Consider the following 20,384-nt stretch of genomic DNA (forward strand, 5'->3'; position numbering starts at 1 on the left):
ACTCTTTCTTATTCTAAACGACCAGGTGACAGTGTTTATCTCTACTGTGGCACAGGGTAATTCAGACTGGTTGTGAGCTAAAAAAGTAGTGACAAAGGAGCTAGCATACACTTGTGTGTCTATACCAAGGCTTTGGGCTGCCCTCAAGTACAAAGGTCTCTCACCGAAACTGGCCCTTACTTTTCTGCTAGCACATGAACTACCTCTCTCCAGGCCTCCTACATTTTTTGCTGGGCTCTCTCACCTCAGCCCTTGATGTTCTGATCAGTCCTTCATGCTTCCTCAAGCTCATTTCACTCTGCCAGTCTCCGCGGACTCCCAGCTCCTCCTCAGTTTATTCCTTGCCAAGGACAGAAGCTTCCAGCGTTCACAGCACTAGTTGTTAAGATACAGCTGATAAATGTATTCTGAGTGCAAGCCGTTATATCGTGAATCCACGGACTAAGTTGTTGGTTCTGAAGGTTTTGCTGTTTAATTAAAATGATCTAAATCAGGGCGTAAAAAAAAATAGAAAAAGAAAAAATCTCCTTTCTATTAAAGAGAAACTGGTAAATATTTAGCAAAGTAATTAAAAAATCTGTGATCCTTTCATGGATGATGGTGCTTAATTTGGAAACTATATACAGTAACTGAAGTGTGAAAAAGAGAACCTGCAAATTTCAAGCATAATGCCAGCTCCAGAGTTTTCAGTGACTCCTCTGGAATAATTTTACTTTTTTGACTTCTCTTTTATTTTTATCTATGATGCTGCCTCTTAAAAAGAACGGGATTTATTATCTCTTGTTGGAGGACCAACCTATATTTGTCACAACAGCTATTACTTCTTTTTGAGATGCAATGAATGAGAGGTAGGATTGATGTCAGATTGTTTTTAATATCATTTACTGTGTTAGCCATCCTCCCATTAATCTTATTTTTAATGTGATAGCTCATTCAAGTGCATTGCTTGTGATCACTGAAAAATAGATGACATTACACCTTTTAAAAGCATAAGCAAACCTTGTAATTTACTGTCCAGCTCCAGTATGAGCCATCTGTTAATATGCATAGCATGTCAATGAAGTGACTGCCCGAAACTGCTCAGATATAACTGGCAATTACTTATGAGTTGGACTGGGACATCTCAGGTGCTGCTTGTGATTCCCAAGCTCAGAGAACACAGGCTTTTGTGAAGACAAAGAACCTGGAAATACAAGGAACATAAAGAATATTTAGATTTGCAAGTCTAAAAGGATGATTTACATCTAGCTAATGTTTTGTGATTTGTATTTCACGAGCTACAAGCTTCTGCTACCTGGATACATCCATAACAGACTTTTGAATCTGCATACCTAAATATGTGCTAGGAACTATATTTTAACTGGAGATACCTAACTATGCCTTTACGTTTTGGACTTCCAAGCAGGCGCGGCACTGAACTCAACATGAAATGAGGCAACTGTAGCAGCTTTCAGAAACAGAAAAGTTACGAAAGCTGGAGCCAACAGATCAGAGTGCATCTGCTGCATTTTCTGTCAGACAATTGTTGCTTAAAAGTGAAAAATGTGATCACAGGAGTGGGCTATGTAACCTAGGTCTCTCCTCTGGATAAGCTCAGAGCTATTAGGGTCCCGATCAGTGTTTTTCTTCTGCTTTCTATGCTTTTTTGAGTTTTCGTTCAATTATTTCAGCCACTCTCCTGAGAAATTGGAGATATGGGTCTGAATTCCTTCAAGCTGGGAAAGAAGTCAAGTACACACATCTCCCACCTTCTGGGTGAATGTTCAGCTGATTATGCAAAGCAAAGATTAGTGAAACTTTCTTGCACATGCAGATTTCTTTTAAAGGGCTATTCCTGCTAATTAGGACATCTGATTCTAAAAATGACAGGACTCTAGGACTCTTACGACACTTTACCCATCCACCTGAGAGATTATTTTCCAGTGCTAACACCTATATCTTTCTCTTTTATTTCTCACTGCATATATTATATTTAATTGTCTTCCAGATACCACTTTTGACATGCAGACATTGAAGACCATGCCCATTCATCCGTGTCTCTTGAATATACGATTTAATACTTTTAGATATCACATTGAATGTTTTCAATTGAAAGTACTACCAGGTAGTAATATAAAGATAGAGGATAAGCGGTCACAGAAGAATCAGCCTAACACTGAGAACTCTCTGGAAGAAAAGGGATTTTATTATTGCATTTAAATATGGTCATATTACCTAGAGGAGCCTGATTGTAGAAAACTTTTTTTATATACTTTCATATAAATGTAAAACAATGGCATGTGCTTCTGAAGAAGGAAATAAGAAAGCTATTAAAGTACCAACAAAAAAAATGTTCGCTTCACAGGTCTTGCCCTTTTTGTGAAAAGAAGCTTACACTAAAAAATACCTTAGAACAGCCATTGAAAATCGTTCATTCTAAATCTCCATCTCTTATTTTCTTATTTTCATTTCTAATCCATTTAAAAATAATGTATAGTATTTATTTTTAAGAAGTTTTTTCTGGAGGAAGTGGTCAGGAAAATCGCTCCCTTTTTTTTTTACTGTAGCCTAATTAATTTCTATACTTTATCCTTGGTTGGCAGACAATCCTATGTTCTGCAATGCTAAATAATTTGCAAGTAATCAAGTGTTATTTTTTACTTTTAATAAGACTCAGAAGATGGCTTATTGCCTATTATGTTTCTCTCCACTGTCTGAATTAGTATACCACTAAGACAGAATCTTCCCCTCAATATTTTGTAATCTTTTCAGAGTACCATCGGATCTCTGAAGCCTAAGCAAAAACTGCTTCATTTATTACACTGCCAAGTTTAACTCTGATGCATTTAACCATGCAGCCATGTTGTCATGAGATGTGTGTATGTTCAGTTTAGAACATTCCTTTGTCTTCAAACTCTAGAACTGTGGTACAACAGGCATATTCTAGATACATACATTAGAATTTTTCTGTTATATTTTGCTATGTGGGACATGGAATGTTTACTGAAGACTTGCTTTTCTGTTTATCTAATTCCATTTGCTTAAAAATCACCACCAATTTCATTAGGACATTTTATGATCTCATTTGATGAGCTAGTTTTAGAGATTTTATTTTCAAGAACTCAAGAGTGCAACAGAAGTTAGTAATATGAAATACCTGTAACTTGGGACATGTGGATCAATACAGACTATATCACTTTGCTGTATTTCATGCAATATTTCTTTATTAAACAAGTAGATGCTTGTTTTTGCCATTCTACAGTAGTGTGACATGTAAGAAAATAAGCATTAGATGAATTTTACATTTTGCGTTACAAGTGGCATTTGGAAGCTTCTGGAAACATTGCTCATGATTAAAGTTATGCATTATTTAGGTCACATCATACAGTGTTGACCCTAGCCTGCAGGTGAGAAATCTTTAGTTGGCTGTAAAGATTACAGCAGCAAATGCAGGCTGGAAAGGCCTCTTTTATAATACTTGTGAAATGACCATCCTTGTAATTAACCCTGGTCACGTGCTGAACTTTTTCATGACTAATTACCCCTTCTTCAAATTGATTAGAAGTGTCCTGAAAATGGCATATTCAGTAAATGTATGCATGTGTGTTACAGCAACAGACAGTACTGCTGGAGTTGCAGGGAAGTAGTGAGTGCTCTCTTGGGTTTAAGAACAGCAGAATCCCAGCTGAGAAGGAGCTCTCCATCTCCAAAACATTGTGAATCCATCCATGTGTGCAGCACCGCGAGCTAGGGCTTGGGGAAGAATAGACTCCATGCTGTGTAGTCCTTACGAAAGACAGGTTTCAATTCATTTATATTTGCCTTATAGCTTCTAGATTTTGTAGTCGATGTATCCTGACATCAGTTTCTCAACTACATGGTGCAACATTAGACCTCAGTGCTAGACAAGCTGATCTGATTGTTTTTCAGTGTCACCTAGTGCAATAATAAATGCACGTAATTTAGAAACCAATTCTCTATAAATCTAGGGTAGGGGCAATCATATTTTAGAGATGTATACTGACATCTGTGACAAAGGATCTCAAAGAACTCACTGATTATGCAGACATTTCTATCATGCCACTGTCACGCAGGCATACCTATTGGAGATGGCATCCTGCCAGCATATATCATGAACTGATTATGGAGGGGAAACATTGCTTTAGCATATTCTCTCAGGAAGAGAAATATAAGCCCTTTATAGTCTGTGGATAATTGAATAGTACTCAAAGCATCTTCTTTGAAAGCTTAAGGTACCTTACACAGATGTGAACTTCTGATTCTTGGGGAATCAGAGTCTTTCCAAGTGCAAAGATTGTCTTGTCATTTTGTCCTCTCTGCCTGCCTTTATTAAAAGTCACCAACTGTGTACCTTGCCGCAGTGAAAATAATTGGTATGAAAGCAAACTTTGTGTGAATAAATAAACAAATTCCTAGCTCTGTGTTTGCATAAACATACTAATGATGATAATTCCAGGTAGGACAATGTAAGTCATCCAGATAGAGTTCCTAGACTGAATCATTGAATTATTAGTATTATTAAAATGTGAACATAATAAAGCATCTTGCTGAGTTACAGCTGCTATGGCCACCAAGCAGATAGTGCAGATCTCGATTGCAAACATATAAATGAGCTCAGCTTTAGCTACCATGATGCTGAAATGCATATATAATAAATATAATTAATTTCTAAGCAAAAAATAATTGAGAAAATGTGTAACAGTGCACAGTATATGGGTACTGTTACTTTGTGGTTTCTGTTCTAAAACTTTCCCAATACTTTAACCTCTAGTGACAAGTAAGAGTCAAAAGATTTTCTTTGTATTTAGAATGGAAAATGTACACTCATGTCGTTATATAGTGACTAAGAGTGTGTGCTGACTACGTAAAAAGGAGCACTTTTAGATGTGGACATACTAAATTTATTCTTTTAATAGCTGGAGGAGAAATAGTTTACTATTAGTAAACATACATATATTTTTCATTATGTTTGTAGAGCTAGAGTGCAATATTTATCTGATAATTTTTTTAATATCAACACAGATAAAATTATACTTTCATCCTATTTAATATTTCATTCAGAACCTTGCATAGTTTAAAATACTGCTGAAGTTCAGAAAGCCAGCATGCTACTGTTTCATTATACATTCTGCAACAAATAAGGATGTAGGTTAACCCTCCAGAACCATGTTCACTTAAGTTGAATAGGCAAAGCAAGTCTCAGATGTTAACACACCAACAGAAAGAAATAAAACTCCCAAATTAGGTAACCATTAAATTGTATATCAATGCAAATAAAATATAAGGAAATACAAATTCAGTCTTAAAATGCCCCATATATTCTTGTAGCATTTAATTTCAGATAATGGCACTGCAAGTAGTTGGGTGTATGATAATGGATTCTTACGCTGTGCAAGCTAGAAGAATAAAATACTTTTGAATCACACTTAGCAAACAGGAAAATATCTGGTTCTTGAGTACTGTAGCACACGGGGATACTACAGTGTCATATAAAAAAGTCTTTGCCAGCAAGAGTTTTTAGATAGGCTACTAAAGTGGTCTTAACCAGGAATTAAATATCTGTGTCCATTATCTGCACTAGCTTTGTAATAGGTAATAAACTTGTACTGATAACCAGAGATAAGAAACAGCTGTTTTCAGGTTCTGGGCTTTTGCCAAAAATGAAATTATTATTTTCTTAGCATACCTATAAAAAGTACCATGTATTTTGTCAACTCAAATTTATGCAAGGCTAGAATCATCCAGGAAAGCAAAAGCGTATTATAGACAGCTTCACAGCAATTTCTTGAAGGAACACTAAATCTAATTATGCAGAACATCACAGAATTATTTGTTATTTTTAAAGCACTTAGTTCTCATGGAAGCAAAGTATTTTTTCCTCTTCTAATGTATCAAGAACTCTATCCTATGTAAGATTCTTCAATAATAAGCTATGACTGCAAAGCTCTTACCCAGATTAATTCAGAAGCAACAGAATACACCTTCCAAAAAAATATGCAGCAATCCATTCTGTCCGTTAGGTATTTAATGAGAAACAAATCTTAAAGTAGAAGAACTGTAGCTTGGTGGTATTCTCATCAGGAATATTAATGATTGTTTGAGAGAGAAATATGTAAGAAGGTTAATTTTTAGTTAATATTGAAGGGTATTTTATTTTCAAAAATTATAACTTAGTAAAATCTTATTCAAATTAGTCCTTAGATAACACCAGTTCCCATGGGTCAGAAACCTTATCGTTGTCACTGAGAAGGAATCTTAAAACTATTTGATGGACCACATCTTAACACTCGGGTTAGTGTTACTTAATAAATACATACAAAGAAACCACCAAGCAATCAGCGTAAAATGAAATTGCATTTGAAAATGCACACCGTTCTATGCTTCTGTATGTGTGGGTCATGATACAGACTTCAATGGCAGCACAGTGTGCTATTATTCCATGGGATCTAACTCTGTAATTCAAATTCTGTGTTTATAGCACGCTTTGAGTTACCCGTTTTCATGGTTCATACCTTTGAAATTTAATTTCACCTTTCTGTTTTAAAGAAAGCAAAACTGTGTAAGTCTAAGTAATAGAAAGCCATACACCCAGCTCAGCTACAGATGATTATTTGGGGCTTGCAGACAACAGCAGGACCTACAGAGATGGAGTGGTAGGCTTTTCATAACTCCTTGACCACCAGCAATCTGAAACAGGATTATCACATTCATATTTCTTCCCTAACATATTCCTTCCTTTCCCTAGCTCCTCAGCATTGCCTAAAATGTACATGAAACACATTGCCCCACTCCCCAGACTGCACCTTGCTCCCGGTTGCTTTTCCTTCTCCTTTTCAGACCATCTAGAATGGTTCCAGCTTCCTCCACTGCTGCTGTCTGATTTATCTCCCCTCTGTGGAGTCCCTAGCCTCTTTCCAGCCCTTCTTCACAATCCATGCATGTGCAACTCTAGGAAAATAGCAAGAATTCCCTATATAGCCATTTTTTGTAAGCACATTTCATCTCTTTCCTCCAACTCTCATTGTCTGCACTCCAGTACGCAGGCGAGAGAGGGGCAGAGTATTTTATTCTGCAGATTGACTTCTGTGAATCTGCTTCCAATTCTGGTACAAAATATATAAAATGTGTATTTTTATAAACAGTCGGTTTTATTTATATGAGTTGTGATTTGTTGACTTTGCTAAAGTACCTGAAGCTTAGGAGTGATGGTTTTTAAGTATCTATTTTGAATGAGACAAAGAAAGAAAATACTCCAAACCAAATGATCAAGCAGCTAATTACTAGTTGTCTCTGTAACAATTATTTTCCTTTGTGAACAGCAGGGGTCACTAGAAAGAAGGGTTGCACTGGGGGAAGCAAGCAGGATTTTTTTTTTTTCCCAACTAGATAACTTTTCATATTAAGAAATCACTATATTAAAAAAGTTCTTGGTCCTACGGTTTTTGACAGATAACAAACTCTTAATTAAAAAAATAGCTTTCTGATTATGACCTAAACTGAAAGATATCTCTGTCTCTAATAAAACCTCTAATAAAAATGATTTACAATTGTTTTGCCTACAATGAGTTTTACTTTGTTACAAAATGTTTTAATTACAGTGTAAGTTGATGTTGACATTTAACATCGTGATAACCAAGAGTGAGTAATGTCATTTCCTCTCTATTTCCCATGATCACACTGTCATTTTCTCCACTATTTGCTGTTATTGGAACTCAATAAAAGACAATTAGTAATGTCAAGAAATAAAAACAAAATTGTTCTCCATTTAGAACAAGCCAATGAGAGAACAAACAAAATATTCAGATGATATATTAGTGTAATTTCACTCAACATGAAATGTAAACAAGTGCGTAATTCTGTTCCTGGAAGCATGGAAAGTGCTGACAATGCAAAAAAAGAAATTGAAGAGAACCCAGTCAAACACCTTAGCAGGTGGAACCCTACAAAAGAACACACCAGAAAGATAGGTTACTTGCTCTGCTTCATATCTGTTCTGTAAGCTTAGTAGTCAAGAAGAGAATTTTTTTTTTATTTCTCTTTGAAGCTAAATGAGTTCAATTTCTCTCAGATTAGGACAGAAGTTTCAGAAGAGCAGGTTAATCCTTCCTGAATTCATGAGCAACCAAGCAAACAGACCTGTATCAGCGTGGCCAAGCGTAAAACTGTAATTCTAGAGAGTAACGTTGTCTTTCCTGTTTGCTTTGAACTTGACCTCCACGTTTCTCTTCTAGGTATGTTTTTTTGTATGAATGTATGTGTGCAGTTATTTATTTACTTGTTTGTTGTTAACAGCTTCCGTCCAAGGTCCCTGGGAGAGGGCAATCTCACCAAACAAAGTGCCGTATTATATCAAGTGAGTATAAAATAGTAACTCGTTCTCGCTGTTCACGTTTGTCATTTACAAAGACAGTTAGTAATTTTCTTAGATTATCGTGAACTGCTCCTGTGATGTCTAAATGGGAAGAACAAAAAGGAGTGTGGAATAAATTTCACAGAAATATGTTAGTTATTTAAAAACACAATAGGTTGCACTGATTTGTAAATTGTTTGAGTTTGTGCTACTGTAAATGATCAGCAAACTAAGTAAAGCTTTAGGGTATCTGGATTATATTTGAATTTGTGCCCTTGCCCTCTGAAGAGTATGTATGGCAGGTTTTGCAAAACCAACAAATGTTCCAAACTGCAGTTGTAAATGTGATATATTGTGTTTTTTTAACCTAGCAATGCACATGCTTTATACAACAAATTTCTTCAGGGACAGTGCTTGGTTAAGTTTGTTGCTGAGGAATGACAAGGTACAAATTAGTCCCCATGGACTGACTATTTCTTTAGATTTTATTTTCCACATTGAGCTAGTTTGATTTAAGAAATCTGTATGCATAACAAATGAGAGGAAAATTTAAAAAATCAACAATTTGGAAACACCTGCTTCTAGTTTAGTGCCTTAAACAGAACCACCACACAGCCAATAAGAAAGAAGTTTTAATACATTTTTCCTTCTCTCTAATTCTTTATTATCTGCAATGTGTGCCTTGAACTATTTGTACATAACTTCTGAAGAAAACAGATGATGCAATACCTGCAATAAAGACTGTAGTGCAAGTAACTGAAACATGAATGTTGTTTAATACACGTATTTGCATGGTTCCTCCTGATGTTCCCAGTACACTTTGCAAACTCAACTAGTGTCACTGAAGCCATCCAGTTGCAGATGGCTTTTGCAGTGGCACTTCAGTTGCAGCTTTCAGAACAAGCATTTGAGTTACATGTGAAGAAAACTAAGTCTATAGTGCAATACAGAGGTACGGTCATACCTGGCTAAGTTGGTTTACTCTTGTGTTAAATCTGCAATTTTTCCGATTCCAATGTTTGCATTTGGCTATGAATAATGAAACAGTCACAAGGAAGCTCTATCAAGGAGGACAGGGAAATCTACAGGAGACAAATGCTGGAAAGCCATTTGAGGCTCTGACACGTAAGAGTCAGTTTATGGCACTACTATGATGATAAAAGTTCCTTTTTTTCTCTTTCCCATGACATGACTTGCCATTACAGGGAGAAATACCTTGGCAGTTCTTAATGTAAGCATGAGATGCATTTCATGCCGTGCTTCCCACCTCTCTCTCTGCTACTTGCATCCAGCAGCCATGGGTAACTGTTGACTCTTTGTGCTAAACTGGTCAGTGACACTCTTGCTTATTCCTTACTAGTTTTTGGTGTCAAGTTTCCATTCCATCTCCTGTTCTAGGCCATTTACAAAGTCAAAGGAACACATTTGTTCTGTTTTGTTCACTTTAGAAAATACGTTAACGACCATAAATAATTGTAGCAGTGCTAGTTTATTAAAGTTTAAATTTAGCCACATCTTTTATAGAAAAACTTGCTGTCCTTGAGATGTAAAACAAATCAGTCAAATTTTAACGAGTCCTAGTGGCCTGTTACATCTATTCCCTTCTCCAGCTGTCTTCAGTCATTTTTTTTTTCAATCATTCTCATAACTCATATTTTGTATTTACACACAACTACACTGCCTGCTGTCTGTACCATTTTGGCTTTTAAACATAGCATATTCTCTCTCTATTCTTTGAACTATTACTTTTCTATCAATTGTTAATTCTCTAAAAGAGCTCCCGTGAAGACTGAGTAGCTATAGATTACATTCTCTTCATGTTTACATAATTTTCTTTCTGTCATGAATTTAGAATATTGGTGCTAGCCTCCTTTGTTAACCAGATTTGCTACACGTTTTATTGGTTTTCATTTTATCTGGTTTTCCCTTGATGCTTAACAGTTTTATCTCATCATGTTCAGATTTGCAATGACACAGCATTTGATAAGTCCATAAATCAAGCGATACTTAGTGCTAAACCTTCAGCAGCTATGTTTACTTACTGCAAGGTATCTTCAAGCCTTGTAATTTTCCTGGTTAAAATTTCATTTTTATACAGTTGATTAATGTGTAGCAACTAGTTGCCTCCATAGCTATCACTTCAGTAATTCTTTCTTGAGATTATTCTTGCCAGTATTTTTCTTTTCAAATTGTATTGATATAGGCATCATTACCATGGAAAATATAATTATCGACAGTGTACAGCCTGTTTCAGCTATTCCTAGTCACTGCCATTTTGTAGTTTCTTGGCCTACTGTCAGCTTCGTGACAATTGCAGTCTAATGGCCTTGCACCACCTGCTGCATTCTGGTGGATTTCCTTCCACTCTTTATGTGCTTCCCTCCTTATAGAGCTGACAAGCCAGGCCAACAGTTCAGCCTCACCTCTCTCTTCTCCAGTAAACTGAGAAATCAAAGTTTTGTGTCCAAGGCATAAGAAATATCTTGGTTTCCTAAGCAGCAAGTGGACATTGCTGCCTGGGTACTGAGCACCTGCCCAGTGCACAAGGTGCTACTGAGTTAAAAAAACACTCTCCTTCTTGCCTTTGAATTAAAACATGTAGAATTGCTCGAAAACATATTTTATCTGACTTTTCGCATTTTGATCTTTTTTTCTCCCTTCAGACATTCCTTGTACATAGCACAGGATTTAAAGGTTTTATTATATTAAAAAAAAGGAGAATAATATAAAATATTAAAAAGTAGTTTTCCTTTTAATTACTCCTGTTATTTGAAGACCTCAATACTACTCTCACTGGAGTGCAACCCAGAAAATAGGATGGCAGAAGCAGGCACAGGCATGTCTATACTCTTCAATAATGCTTTAGGTATTCATTAAAATTTCTAAATTTAAATTTGTAAGAGACAAAACAGGCGATTACTGTACATCAGAAATCCGAAAAGCAAATGGAAAAATGCATAGCACAAGGACCACTGAATATGCATCAAAAAATTGAAAAAGTATCAAATTCTAAAAAAGACAGATAATAAAGGTAGAGAGGCTGCAGATTTTAACATCGTAATTCAGGCTAGATCACATCTCAGCAGAGCTCACCCCATGATGAAAGGGATCTCACCTGTGCATGCATACACATGCACGTTCTTATCTTCCAATCAAACAGATAGGGGAGCGGCTCCAAAGCAGTGATAGATAGCAAAATCAAATGTCTGCTTTGGATTTTGCAACACCGTAAGAGGCATTTGGTCACGCTGCACAACCCAATTCCTCTTTAGTGTCCGTCCTCCCAGGGCACAAGGGGACATTAAGCAGCTATACTCTGAATCATGTTTGCATCTCTCTTGTATATGACTTATCCTGTGCTCAGCAAACGTGTCTGTTACACAGTGCTAGGAGATCTCTGTTGTCTCGGAGTGAAGAGGAGGAGTTGGATCAAAGTCTGCAACATTCTTTCTCTCTCAAAAAAAAAATCAGTGGTCCTGCCATCATGGTGTCTTGAAATTTAGTACTCATGACTTCTATATTTGCGCTAATCTTTGACATTATTCTTCCTCTATATAACTGACTTGCCAGTTAATAATGTCTGTCTTCTTACCCTCTTGCTGTGCCCAGTCTTTTGAAGGATTTAAAATGCTTCTGCAAAAATACAGTAGTCTTTCATCTCAGTACTTCCCACAAAGGAAGCCTTCCAAGTTATTTCCCAGCCAAGCTTATTTTCTTATACAGATTATAACAGTTCACTGAACTTTGTCCTGCTGAGGACAAAGCTGGATTCTCAAAAGCATAGATTTGACTCCTTGAGAAGATCCACATGAGCCTATCCATATAAATTAGCTATGCAGTAAGCTAACTCTGAGGACTATGCATCTCCACTTTCTTACTTTCTTCCACATTGTAGTTTCCTAAAAGAATATTTGACTCGCATTAAAAGTATCAGCTCGTGACATATATTTTTGTTAGTTTTAGATTCTTCAGTCTTACTGTACGTCACACTGGAGATGTAGCAGGCCAGTTTCTATGAACATGCTTCTTTGTTGTCTTAATTTTTAATCTCCCTTTTAATTGTTGTTTAACGATGTAGAATCTCAACAAAGAAAAAAACTAAGAGCCTCGAGTTTTCATTGTAAAAGCAAACAGATTAAAGTCATGATTCTTTTACTTTCTTCAGCTTAGAGACAGGATAAATGAATCTATCTGAATTAAACCCTAAGATAAAATAAAGCAAAGAGTTGCTGTTCTGCTAAAATCACTTGAGTTAATTGTTTCTTCTGCAGAATGTAGATAAGTACAAGATGTAAAAGCAAGTAGGAAATATATATCAGACAGAACAGAGAGAGATGTGGTGAACCATAAATAAATAATGTATGATTATGCATATATAGTGAGTGATACTGTGAGCAAGCTATGAAAACCACATGTAAGGCTGACAGTGAAGCTATCTAAAAGTAGCAAAAAGGTATTATTTTGGCTTCTTAGAAGCACAGCTATTACGATCTTTTCTGATCTTTCAGTTCTGAACTCTCCATACCAAAATTGAAACCATTGTGAAGGAAAGAAAAACTGTAATGCTTTTCTCTGCCTTTACATGATGTCAATTATCATGCTGTCTAACATAAAAACCTAAATTAAATATCTAGTGTTTCTCAGAGGTTTGTCCAAGTGCATAGTTTTTCATTATCATTTGTAGGGCTGTGAAGCCTTGGTTCCAAAACTTGTCACAAAAACTTAAACTCAGAGTGTAATAAATGAGAAATCTCGAGCCTTTAACTACCTTTCAAACTCAGGCGAAGGTTACAAACAGATGTGCTCCCACTGACTGAGCCAGAGCACTCCGGGAAGATACCACGGGTCTGCTCTTCGTTACCATCTGTCAGCAGGGAGTTACTGCCCTCACATGCAAAGTAACTGAAGGAGATTTAATTTGTTTTGAAATGAATTATAAGTACCGAGCAGCAATTTTATCATGTCCTAGCTGGTGCAGAGACTGGGGGCAGGGCTGTGGCCTCTCATTAGGGGCAGTAACTGATGGAAACCATGTGCTTTCCCCCCATAACAGTGTGGAGGGCAGAGAGTAGATTCCTCGGGCACTTAGACAACACTTAACCGAACTCGGTCCTCTTGAGATAACAGTGCTCATATTTAAGTGAATAGTGAATGTCTTAAGCTTTACTGTCAAATTCATTCACCATAAATTTTCATGAAGAGCGTAGAGTGTTAAGCATTCTAGAGAAGTTAAATAGTGCAGGGACAATATTCATGCAAGTTAAATCTTAAAACGTGTTAGGCAGGTAATGTTGTTTGCTCAATTTAGTAATGATCTGGGTAAGAGAATTTTAGATGGAATCTGGCTTTCCTATTTTCCAAATGAAAAGGAAGGTATCAATATTTTAAATCCATTCTATCCAGCTACTCATTGTTTTTCAGCTCAGGGGCTAGGAGAGTAATAAATGAACTATTTTTATAGGCAGTAATGTGAAAAGCAAACTTTTCATACTGTACAGAGTTCATATCTTTATAGAGTAATAGAATATAATTACAGAACCTTCAATATTTTATTTTTATTGTAGCTGATATTGTTATATTTATTGTAAGCTGAATGTGATTTTTGCTTGAATTTTACTTTTTACTTCATTTCTATTCGCTTCATTTTACTTCAGTTGTTAAATGTAGCTTGACTGTGTTACACATCATCAAGAATAAAAAATTAACATAGCCAATATAATTTTTACAAAGTTGAATGACATATATGCAATATGGTCTTACTTTATAGAGTATATGCCAGATCTTCCATAAAAAGTACATTTTACAGCTGCTCCTGATAGCTAAAATTCATTGCCATATACTTCAAGCCCATGTTTTAAACATTGCGTGCTTAATGAAAAGGATTCAAAAATAGGAATTATGTTTGATTTCCACTGGAATGCTTTGAACTTGAAATGATTAGACATATTAAGGGAAAAAATAGAAAGATTTGCCTGTCAGACTTTTCTTTTTTTAAAGATCAATTACATACTTAATTTAGATGACAAAGAGAAGACAGCTTCTGACAACTGTCCAATGAAATCTTCAAGGAAATGGGGAATAATATCTGAGATTTTTTACATATTCTTTTTATACCAAGTCATCTCATAATTCCTTTGTTTCCTCCAAAGACTGACAGCTTCTCCAAAACAACACTTGCAAAATCTATTGTCTGCGTTGTCCTTGGTTCAGTATCTTTTCTGATGCCGCTACCTGCATAAATAAGCAGACCAACTATTTTCCCATTCCACATGGGAAAAATTTCATCCATATAAGAAGAGAGTCAGCATTAAATTGATCTGTCTTCGCTTACTGTGCCTTTTTTGTCATCTTTGTGATCTTAACAGTCTAATATAGGCAGGACTATAATTAACATTTATGCATTTTAAGATATGCTTCAATACCAATGAAAGAAGTAGTGGATATAGACACGTACGATTTACATCACCACCCGTATTTGCTATGGATGCACAGACTTTGGTAGACTGCGTCATGCTCTAGTATTGGCTTCTAGGGCAACGCAACAACCAAGAGAAGACTGAGAATGCACTAATTGCACATATCATCTGGGCTGCTTCTGTTTCTCTAAGTGGCCTGTCTGTCAGGGCAAGGTCAGAGTTTTTTCCCAGATTGACTTATTTTCCAAAACGAACTCACTGAAGCTGCTGAATCTTTCTTGAATTTGTTCTTTCGCTGACCTTCTAAGATGTCAGTTCTCCTACAAACTGCAATTAAGTTTCTATTTTTCGGAATATCCTCCACCTGTCTTGGCAAATTTCTTGTCTTGAGCGATTTGTTTAGTCTTTACTTACTGAATCATGACTATGGACTTTTGGACCCATTTTTCTCCTTATTGAATCCCTTTCAATGATTTTTTTCTTATTTGTTTTTCTTGTCCGATAATAGCTGCAATCAGATCTGTGTTGCAAATAAGTTCTGTAATATCCTTATCTTTAGACCTTCGATCCTGAGAACTAATCTGTGTATATACTGTGCTTAGGGCTCATAGATTCTAAGGGAAACATAAAATGAATTAACTGAGAACTGTATAAATGTCAGTAAGATTGCATTTAGACTTAAGAAAAGATTCTAACTAATAGGTTAGGAATGATCAAATCATCTATATTCATTTTGCTTACTTCTCATTTTCTGATTTAAAAGTTGAACTTTATGAGATAAATTACAATTTCAAATATGATGTATAGGCTTGGCAGCTTCTTGCATGCTGCATATTTGCTTTGAATTTTAAGTATTCATCAGATAAATTTCTGTTAGGAAATCTATGGCTAGATAATTTAAGTAAAACAAACCATTGAAAAAAATGCATCGCAACATCTCTGAATGAATTGCTTTTCTTACAAGTAGTTTTGATGAAACAAGTATCTGTGTTTTTTTCCATGGTAATTGAGCTCAGAAAATGAGATTGTGGTAAAACACAACAGAGAGTCATTAACAAGTAGCACTCTTTGTATAGCCAGCCTTGCACAGACACCAAATGGTGTCTACAGCCTTCTGAGTAGAACAGTTAGTAGAGGTCAAACTTTGCTACCTAATGCCTGCTCACTCTGTGTGTCTAGGTCCTCCCTCCTCTTTTCCAGCAGGGCCAGGATTTGTTTGCGTAAATGGTGTATGTTAAGTGTTAGGTTGGGGGCTTGAGCGAGGCACAAACTCACCTAATATAGCAATAAATTATTAACCGTGCAGGTTGCTGTAAATACGTGCAAAGTTGTTGGTATAAGTTTTATTCTTCACTTCCGTACTTCACACTTTATGATGTGAATTTACACACGATTATGTTAATGAAACTGTATGACAAATTAATGTGGGGGATTAATATTCACATTTGAATTTTCATGCAAAAGATAAAGGTTGTAAAAGAATCTAAATATCTAAACCCATGATAATTCAGCCTCATTCAGATATTTTGAATCTATCTAGTCATCTGCTAGAAAACTTTCTATTATTTTAACACTTAAGTAGAAAAAAAGGCTTTAGAGATCTATCTAGTAAATAGCCCAGATTGACTTTTGAATTTCGATATGTAGCTGTCTCCTGTGCTCCTAGGAGCAGAGGGGCAAAGATACATTTTTCTGTGCTTGATTTTTAACAGTTAACTCCATTTTTTCACTTAAAAGCTATATTATTGGAGAAAATGTTGTAAAACTCAATGCTTGAAGGTTATGACATCCTGCATGAAGCATGGTAAGAAAAATTGCTAAAGAAAAAGGTTACAGGCATGGAGTTAAAACTTGAAGGGCTAGCTACAAAACTGCTGTGTTTGACTTGGGAACAGATGACTTCATACAAACATCTCAACTATATCACCCACATCAAACACATGCTAAGATTTTAATCACAGCCTAAAGCATTTCTAGTTGAGACATGGGTATAATACTTTGTTCATAATTAGGAGACACCTTTGCAGCAGGAAATATCCCATAAACATCTCAAGGAGATTGGAGTTAAAAAGTATGTGGTCATACAGATTTATTGGTTTTGCTCCAGTATTTTAGCTGTTATGACCTGAAAATGTGCAATAAATAAATATGAGGAAGACAAATAAAAAGTAAGGTATTAAATTTCAATTTAATAAAAATACTGGAATACTAAAATAAGTTTTTGTTTCCAAGCAGTATTTTCCAATCCACCATCTGCCATCCTGGAGGTTCTATAAGCAAACTGATACACATCTAAACATTGTAAAAAATGTGACAAAAACTAATGGATTCTACTGCATACTGAAACACAGAAAAGCTGCACCTTCATCAGAAAATCAGAAGCTGCATATGTCCTCCCAGATTAGTGATTTCTATCTACTATTTCATCTTCAATTTAACTCTGCTTAATCGTATTTGGCTTTCAGACTTCATCAATGGCAACACTGTTGGCTGACCTCACCTACACGCCTGTTAGAAAACAGAAAAAGTTAAAACAATTGCGTATACTACTAGATACTAGCAACAACAGCAGCAGCAGAGTAGTAAACACATTACAGACGTAAAGAAGACTGTAAATGTCCTTAAGAATATCTATGTATAATTTAGTTTCAGATATAACCATAGAGATAACAGCAATATGAAGTAAACTCATAGGCAAATCTTCCCTTAACTAAAACTTCACTTGAAGGTTTAAAAATGCAAATTCAATAGGAATGCTAAGGTTAAAATAATATATTATATGCACATATACGCATTCTATTACTCCTGGGAATACCACTGCCCAAGTAGTTAAGGAACAATTTGAAAAGTGTTTAAAGCAAAATTCCTATCAGTGAGGGTTTTTTTAACCAGGTTCGCTGAGATTCCCTGGAATCTATAAATCATGCACTGACTTTGATAAATGTGATTAAACAGCTAAACTTAGAAAAGCTCTGAAGTAAACAAGCCTACATTTATGATAGGTTTCCTTACATCTTGATTACAGTTTTGCATGTCATTAATTTGCATTTCATTTAGTTTTGTATTTAAAAGCATCCTCTACTTCCATTTTATCACCAGCTCCAGTCATACTGCAGTTGCCAGTTTTACTGAGCAAATTTCATTAGTATAAGAAAAGTTCTAATGTGAAATATTTTTCTGTGTATTTATCAGCTTTTAGCTATAGCAGTGATATTCAATTATTTTTATTGCTGTGTTTTGCTGAATCTTGACTACCAAGTCATCGAGTATTAAAAATTTGCTTTCATGACACAATGTTGATATTCAGTGTGTCTTTTGTAAGACAATGCTTGTTCAAGTTCATTTAAAAATCATTCTGAAATTGAGCAGTTTAAAACATAAAACTGAACTCTGTAGCTGAACTATCATTCAGAGATTTTCACCAACCCAAGCCTTTAGGGTTTTGGAATTTTTTTAAAATCTGAACTTGACAATGATAGTTTCAGTAGGTATAGAGAGCTTGCATTTATAATTTAAAAATGACTATGTTTTGTGCAAAGAAACCCCATGATTTTCATAATTGCCTTTGATGTGAAGCACAAAAGAAAAGCTGGCACTAAGTGACAGCCATATTCAGTACTTTCATGACTGAAAAGCACATTAGACAGCTCTGAATTTTGTTGTTTCTAGATGATATCTTTATCTTGAAGCATTCCTAAACTAAACTTACAGCGACTACCCACCTGATGATCTCCAGTTTCAGTGTTTGGGGATTTTTTTGTGAACACTATTTAGAAACTAGCTAAAAAAAAAAAAAAAAAAAAAGGAGGAATATTCAACCAGTGACAGACCATATGGTCTGTCTAAGACAAAGGAAATCGTGTTCATCAAGCTGATGCTGTACTAATGTGCAGCATAACAACTCAAAGTGAAGGGCTTGTCACAGCGAGGGATAAAGAGTTTAAAGGCATTTTTTGTTTGAAGGAGAAAATTCTTGTTTCAAAATAAGTTTCCTTTGAGGTCATAGCAAGTTTCTTGATCAGTTACAGATAATATATTTCAAAACAAGAAATTGGAAGAATGACTTAGAACATTAAATAGCTGGGTATTAGAGAACAAGTCTATTTGCTTAACTTCTTCAGTCCCTTAGACATCAGGAGCATATCAAAATGACTTGTTTAAGACTTTTGATTTCCAGCGATGCTTTTTCTTTGAAGCTTATCTGCTAATTCTTCCGTACATGGAAGTCTCTTTCTTCAGGGTTGTCCTTGATAAAACAAAACATATCTCTCCACTGACACTGTTCAATATCCAGAACATTGCCCTTCTTTTTCCTGGAATTCGTGTCTATTTCTAGTCTCTGTTTTTTTTTCCCTGCCCAGTCTTTTCTAGCTTCTGGTACCCTTTTCTCACTAAAACAGCTCTTAATACGGTCGCTAACAATTTCCTGTCATCCAAGAATTTTTTCAGTGTCCACATTCTTCTAGGTCATTCCACCACTTTCAACAAACCATCTTCCTGCTGTCCTTTCTTGTCTTCTCTTTGCTTATTGTCAGGGTTTGCCTTGTAATAATTTACCATTAACTTCTGCATCTTCCCCTTGCCTTCTAATGCTCCCTTCGCAGAGCCAGTCCTCCCACTGGCAACACTCTGCCTCCAGCCCATCACCCTCTTTACCCTACTTTCTCTTAGAACTGCTTTTAGTTTTCGGGTCCTGGGCATATCCTAATAGCGACTCCATCACCTCTCCTTTCACAGTTTTGTTTCATTTAGTTGTGCTGATGTCTTCTAAATGCAACTTATTAATTACAGATTTTTTCCTGTTTTCTTTATAACACTTGCCATTAGACAGTTATTAAGTCCCAAGCTCAAAAAGACCAAAATAAATGTTTTCTTTCAAACCTCAATGTTTCTCTGTTGACATTTCTGCTATTTTACACTTTTTATTTTGCTGCCTGTTAGCTACCTTTTCAGTCTCCTATATGCGCTTTATGCCTACTTACACATTTAGTTTTGCTTTTCCTTGAAATTTTTTTCTCCTTTTCCTGTACCAAACAAGTACATTTTTTCTTTCTGGTTTCTGCTTAAAATTGTCATCTTCTTGTGAGATATTTTTACTTAGTACTCATTCGTTCTGATTGGCAGTAAACCAATTCAGCCTCAGCCATTACTGGCTCATTAAAAGATGCTGTGTTCACTGTATTACCAATACTCATAAAATGAATTATAATAGCCTAGAGTACTTTATTGCACGAATTATAAAATATGTGAGAAGAACTTGAAATTCTTTTGTGGCACTTGTTCTCTCCATCACCTAACTTCAGAGTATATTTTGGAGTATCTTTTTTGCTTGGTTAAGTACGACTGTATCAGTTTTACTGTACTTCTGCAGAAAAGGCAGCTACTTTTCACATTCTACCTACTAATGTGGATTAACAGAGAATTTTAAAAACCAACAAAAGTACTCCTTTCTTATCCAGGTGCCTGACCTGTCTTGAAGAAGACTGAAGTGATCTAGATCCCACAGAAGTCCCCATGCCACCAGGCTCCATTAACTTAAACTCCCTTGAATTCTTTGTCCATCATTGCTGGCAGGGGCTGACATTGCCAGAAACACCACTTTCTTGTATGGAGAGCCT

At 35.8% G+C, this 20,384-nt stretch overlaps 1 protein-coding gene across 4 annotated transcripts in view; it reads left to right on the plus strand.

The window, feature by feature from the left end:
- DMD (dystrophin) overlaps window positions 1-20,384 on the plus strand; it is a 1,192,425-nt gene that overhangs the window by 1,067,227 nt on the left and 104,814 nt on the right. For all 4 annotated transcript variants that reach the window (XM_086608718.1, XM_086608727.1, XM_086608735.1 and 1 more), the window contains one exon: window positions 8,293-8,353. In XM_086608718.1, coding sequence (XP_086464844.1) covers window positions 8,293-8,353 — 61 coding nt within the window. The remainder of the gene's footprint in view (window positions 1-8,292; window positions 8,354-20,384) is intronic.

This window comes from Tauraco erythrolophus, chromosome 1 (assembly GCF_009769465.1).
Source record: "Tauraco erythrolophus isolate bTauEry1 chromosome 1, bTauEry1.pri, whole genome shotgun sequence".
Classification (NCBI taxonomy): domain Eukaryota; kingdom Metazoa; phylum Chordata; class Aves; order Musophagiformes; family Musophagidae; genus Tauraco; species Tauraco erythrolophus.